This window comes from Anser cygnoides, chromosome 17, assembly GCF_040182565.1.
Source record: "Anser cygnoides isolate HZ-2024a breed goose chromosome 17, Taihu_goose_T2T_genome, whole genome shotgun sequence".
Taxonomy (NCBI): Eukaryota; Metazoa; Chordata; class Aves; order Anseriformes; family Anatidae; genus Anser; species Anser cygnoides.
The window spans coordinates 11,666,727-11,672,726 of record NC_089889.1 but is presented as its reverse complement, the minus strand read 5'-3'; the positions used below and the strand labels follow the sequence as shown (position 1 = coordinate 11,672,726).

Below are 6,000 nucleotides of genomic sequence, written 5' to 3'. Positions count from 1 at the left end.
TAGTCAAAAATACTTTGGAAATGAACAGGAGTAATTACAAATTTCATTAAATGTCACTTCTGGCTTGGTTTTAAACCCTAGCCTCCTCAGTTTTGCAAAAGGGTTTTTATAGATTGCAGCACTACCCACTCTACAAACCGTATGCCCTAGAAAAAGCAGGTCCAAAAAGTAAATCACAGTATTAGTTTGTTGACAAATGAATTTCTAAAAAGAACAGTTTACACCAGAAGGATCAAAGTCAAAGCCTTTATTAAATGTTCCTTCTTTAAACAGACTGCATTTAATTCCCCTTTTGTATCTGTGATTTCTAAGGCTGTTTTAAATACTGTGTTTTACAGGGATTTTCAGTCTTCAGAACCGTCACAAGCAGCAAGTTAGCAGTACACAAAAACAATACGATTGAACTTTCACTGAGTTCTATTCCAGCTTCACAGGGTCTCTGGAAAAGACCAACAGTACTTCGAATACTGGAGTTTTTGCAGAGACCTTGGAAAAGAAATAGGTATCACCAGAGTTTAAGCCTGATGTGCTCTAGCCACACCTCACAATTGGCCATAATTTACCAGTATTGATTAGTATATCTGTTTCTTGCGCATTATCTGTTTCAAAAAGGGGACCAAATTTTCAATTTTCAGCTAATGTGGGTCTAATTAAGGCTATTCTGGTATATTCGGTACTAAAATACTCTCTGGGAGTCCTTTTCATGAAATCCCATCAGAATTAACATTTTCAAAAATGAAAACATTTAAAATAGGTGTTTTGAGTTGAAATGCTGATGCAGCGGTTGGTTCAGTGTTTTCTTGTCTTTTCGAGCTTTATTATCACGTCAGTATAGTGTCATCTATCTGTTCGTCAGAGTCAGCCTGGCCAGCCAGCTTCTTAAGAGATCGCCTGCAGCTTTCGTTGAGAAGCTCCAAGCTGGCAGCATCCAGAATCTTGGAAACCGACTGTGGAAGGAAGACAACACCAATTACCAATTCCTTAGGATACACCATTCAAAATAACAGATTTAAGTGCCTCACCAGGTATATTTGTCTACAATTTTTCAAATATGCCCAAAGCCTTCATCTGGTTTTATGATTCCAAACATGAGAACTATCCAAAACCAGCTAGGACTTTGAAAAGAGGTCTGGATATGGATATAACAAAGGGGTATTCATTCCATCCATCCTAAAAATACTCTCTCTAGCACCACTAATGCTGCAATAGGATTATACAGGTGACAACAGCAATAAACTACCAGTTCTAGCTGAGGTAACTACAGCACTGTAAGGCTTCAGGCATTTTGAAAGCAAGTCTACTGCTGTAAACATTAAGGGTTCATTAAACACCTTGATCTTCGCAATACTGCACAGTATGATTGTACAGTACCAGATAACTTGCATATTTCTTCAAAGCTTAGCATGAGAATAGTGATGAAGGCTTAAATGCAAATAGGAACATCCCACACCATCTATTCCAGAAGAGACTGCCAGCACCTTCTGAGACTCCAGGCCCAACACTTAAAACAACCAAAGGCAGAGCCACGTGACACAGCCTGCTACTGGTGGTTACATTTTCTTCTGTCTCATACCTCAAGAACTTGTTCACCCGCTCTCATCTTCAGAAGGTTAACAATGGCTTGGTCGCTGTAGGCTCTTACGCTCGTGTTTTTGTCCTTTGTGTTGTCCAGAAGTGCTTTGAGAATTGGTTTTATTGTCTGAGGATCCAGTGGGGGAAGATGGTTTTTATTTGCCCACCAGATCATCTTCTCTGCGACTAACTTTATATCACTGGATGAGTTCTGGAGACACTGAAGGAGACAAAGATGGTCTTAAATTAAGACATACCAAGGACAGGCACTTAAAGCACATGTTTACCTTTTTTCTAATTCAAGTATCTTAAGCTACAACAAGAAAAACAAGCAGTCAAAGATACACAACAGAGACTCACAGATACACAAGAGAGAAACACGTTAGTTATAAACAACTTTTACTAAACTTATGTATAACAGTAAGAGAAGATTAAACAAGATACTTTTTCGAAAGAAAGCTTCTTAAAATGCGGTTGTTGGCAGGGTCACATGCTTCTCTTTCAGCAGTCTCAGGAAATGACAGTGACCACTGAATGCAGCAAAAGCTGACAGTGTTAGGACATCTATAAAATACATTCAATTAGCAGAAACAGCCCGGTCAATCTCTGATTGGCGTTTAAGGTGCATTTCAATAGGATATTTTGTTTTAAAATAAAAAATTGAGAGATGCTTACTTTTGATTTAATCTCAACATATTAAAACATGAAAGCTAACATCTAAATGTCAACAATTAGTACTGTGATAAAGGTACTGTGACAATTTTGATACTTATATTTTAACATCATTCTATGATACAAATTAATGTATGGACGTAGAATTTCAAACAAAAAGATTGCTTTGAAGAATTAAAGCCTCCGTGTCAACTTGCACGTTTGATAGACTGAAATGTAAAACCTGAAAATGTAACACATTTTTATTTACAATAAAGATAATGGACAAAATAAAAAACAGCAGCTCACCTGCTCCAGCACTACTTCTCACTCTATCTTCCCTTACCTTTTCTAAGACATTAAAAAAGATCCTGAGGTTCTAACGTTCAAAATCAGATTCTTTCTACTTTCATGGGAAAAAAATAAACCAGAACATCAGAGAAAGAAAGGAATTCTGAGGTAGATTATTTAAATAGGTATGAATTGAAAAAAAGCATTAACTTCAATATTCACTTTTCTTCCAGGCTCTAGGAGCTACTCCCTTCCAAAAGAAAAAAAACAAGTTGAAAAGTACCACAGCAAAACCAGCGGAGGAAAGGAGTTGGTATTTGGTACCTTTCTAACAAAATCCGTTAGCAACCTTAAAAAACAAACTGACAACTCCCCTGCTACAGTTTTCTGTCTCTGCCAGCTGTTTGTTATTGCAAAGGAAAAAAAATCACAATGAACACAGAACAAAAGTCAAATTACCACATTACAACAGAGATGGTGGTATTGTGTTTGCAGCTGCAAAGTAGGCTAGTAAAGTTATTCTGTCTATGCTTTGCTACAAAAAAGACTTACCTAGATTTCCAAGCATCAAGGGATTTAGAGCTTCCCAAAATATGGGAGCTGAGGTTTCAGCTTTAATGCTACGTTACAATACAGATATTTTATACAGAAAACCACCTATGAATTAGCTGAAAGAAAGATCATATGACACTAGTTAAGATCCCAGAAGAACAATACCAGGTAGCACAAATGGTCTTACCTTAATAAAGAGGTTGGAAAGTTTTGGAGGCAGGTTTCCTCCTTCTTCCATGTGGTACTTCATAAGAAAGCCCATCCCTCTGATGCCACTAACTGCAATGGGTATCTTCAACATAAAAACAGAAACTGGTGTTATAACAGCAGAGTTCAACAGCCTTCATAACTAGGCCCATAGTTACAGACTCTGTGGAGTCTGTACTAGTTGCAGGCCCACAGACTGGTGAGCTTTTGCAAAAGGCTACACAGATCTTTAAAACAACGGTAGCATGCAACTCATGAAAACAATGTAATGTTATTGGATAAGTACAATAAAAATCATGATGGAATATGATGATAAAAATCGTCATGGAATACGGTGGCAGCCCCTACATGGCCCACAAGTTCTCAACGCTAAGTTATTCGTGCAACCCTATTTTTAAAATCTTCCTCCTAAATTGAAATATTTGCACTTCTTGTAAACCTGGCCCATGAATGAGAACTATAATGGGACAGCAGAAGTGTAATTTATTCCCAGTGAAAGTTGCTCCACAGCTGAAGATTATTTAATCTTCATCTCCACAGAGACCAGAACTCAAAGAATTAGGACACTCATGTCATTTCACTATAAAACTGCATCTAGTCAAAGGAGAACATTCAGAGTGCACTTGGGAATTTTTTGTTCCATTTTTTTTTTTGGTATTACAGTGGACTTGTGTGCCTTTTAAAACTACTCCCACAAGCACCTGAACAGAAATTGCCCACCCTCAGGTAGTGCTTACCCTGTCAGCGGTGGCATTGCTGAGGATCATCTCCTGAACACTGTTGTAGTATTTGGGGGAACACAGCCTGTAAGGAGCAACGTTTACAGCCACCGAGAGAGCCAGGCTTCGTCCATGTCTCACCATCCAGTCAATTCCAGAGACATCTGCTAGAAATGACAAAAAAAAAAAAATCTACCTCTAAAAAGGCTACATCTGAGAAAATATTTGTCAGTTTGTCAACTCTCTTACATAAAATTAAATAATTAACAGCATCTAAAGCAGCATCTTCCTTTCTCCACTCCTCCCAAAGAGCTACAAACTGTGCTAAAACACACCACCACTATCAGACAGGAACACCCTCTGGGCAGACATGGAAACCTGACACAAAGAAACGACTCTGCATTGTTGAACCTGGCTATTTCTGATGGTCTTCTAAGTCACATGTAGTCAGGCCCACATCACCTAGTGCATGAAGCAACTTGCCTTTGGAATTACATAAGCTTTGACACTAATAAAAATGTAAAAGTAATACGTAATTTGAAACCAGGTAACAGATTCCCTTTTTTTAATTCCACAGAGTACCATAGCACTCCCAACCTAGAGTTTCCTACAAAATTCATGCATTTGTCTAACTGAAAGATTAATTTTCCAAAAGCATCTGAAGCCACCAGATTTGGTCTGCAATAAGCGTAAGCCAATCTAAGATCACAGTGTCATCAACTAAGGTGGGACAACCGTCCCTCCACCCTTCCTCAACATGCTGTCACCTCCCATCCTCTGTGCGTCAGCACTAAGCAATTACTTGGCCATGCTGGTACTTTCATCAACTCACCTGAAAACAAATCCAGAAAAAATACAGGTAAACCTGAATTACAGCCACTATCCTGTGCTCAGCAGTGTACCAGAGTGTACACATGAACAGCCACAAGCAAGTAAAGTACAAGGAAATCTCAAGATTCAGGTTTAAGATCAGGAGGAGGAACCTAAATCACTAGTCACAAAGTTTTCCCAAACTGCTGGCTAAGAAGGTATCTTCCCCTGCTTTTCAGATTCAGTTCTGGTCACAGTAACTTCACCTACCCAGTAAGTGTTGTTGGAGAACAGTACTGAGCTCCTCTTCCGACAGAAACGCACACAGTTCTGCCAAGCAGCCAGCTGAGGCCATGCGGGTGGCATCCTAACAAGGGAAGGAGGGAAAGAGTAATGCTGGTGGGGCTCAATGTACATCACAGATCAGGAGCAAGAAGAGCAAGCGACAGAGGATGATATGAAATAAAAAGAGAAGGGGCAAAACATACTAGTAGGCACCCTTTCACTCCTGATACCTGTGGATTTCTGTCAGTTCATGAGGTTTGTTGTACGGAACAGAGTTTAAAGCCTCTTCCACGGTCAAATAAAAAAAAGCCAGCAGAGATTGAAGAATTAGAGGTCTCACGTAAATTCTGACTCGTTAAATGGAAAAGTCATAAAGATGAAAGTGAAAGTTTTAAAGGATATGTTAACACATTTTGATTCAGTCTAGAAAATAAGCATTACTTCTAGCCATCTCTAGATAAGCTTATCTCTGTAATAAACCCATAGTACTTTAAATTTAAATCTTCCAGACTTTTGTAGGTTTGGCTTCTTATGCAACTATATCATCACTGCAATTCTCCACCCTGAAACATAAAATCCAATGGGAATTTTTCTGTTTTTCTGTTTCTAGCACGACAATAGTTGTATGTCTGCATTGCAAAGATTAGAACACACAAAAAAAACCCTATTTATTTTAATCTCACACATGATACTGTTGCTGTCGTATACAGAAAACGCTCTATTAAACTTAGTGTTTCTTATTTACTGGAGAAAAATCTGTCATTAGCAAAGAATTCCTCACAGTAAATGACAACCCCCACCTGAGAGCCTACAGACACATGTATGTGCATGCAGCGAAGGTACTGCAGGTTTTCTCTGAGATAAAAAGCAAATCCTGACTTCAGATCTTTCTCAAGCATGTCAGTGAGGAACT

The 6,000-nt window shown here is 38.6% G+C and overlaps 1 protein-coding gene across 2 annotated transcripts in view; it reads right to left on the bottom strand.

Moving 5' to 3' along the window:
• Positions 1-232: 232 nt before the first annotated feature.
• GCN1 (GCN1 activator of EIF2AK4) overlaps positions 233-6,000 on the bottom strand; it is a 42,872-nt gene continuing 37,104 nt past the window's right edge. The window contains exons 54-58 of one of the 2 annotated variants that reach the window (XM_066978893.1): positions 5,073-5,169; positions 4,011-4,159; positions 3,254-3,358; positions 1,574-1,792; positions 233-947 (exon numbers count right to left, since the gene is read on the bottom strand). In XM_066978893.1, coding sequence (XP_066834994.1) covers positions 822-947; positions 1,574-1,792; positions 3,254-3,358; positions 4,011-4,159; positions 5,073-5,169 — 696 coding nt within the window. In that variant the 3' untranslated portion in view covers positions 233-821. The remainder of the gene's footprint in view (positions 948-1,573; positions 1,793-3,253; positions 3,359-4,010; positions 4,160-5,072; positions 5,170-6,000) is intronic. The other variant, XM_066978894.1, reaches the window with a different exon arrangement.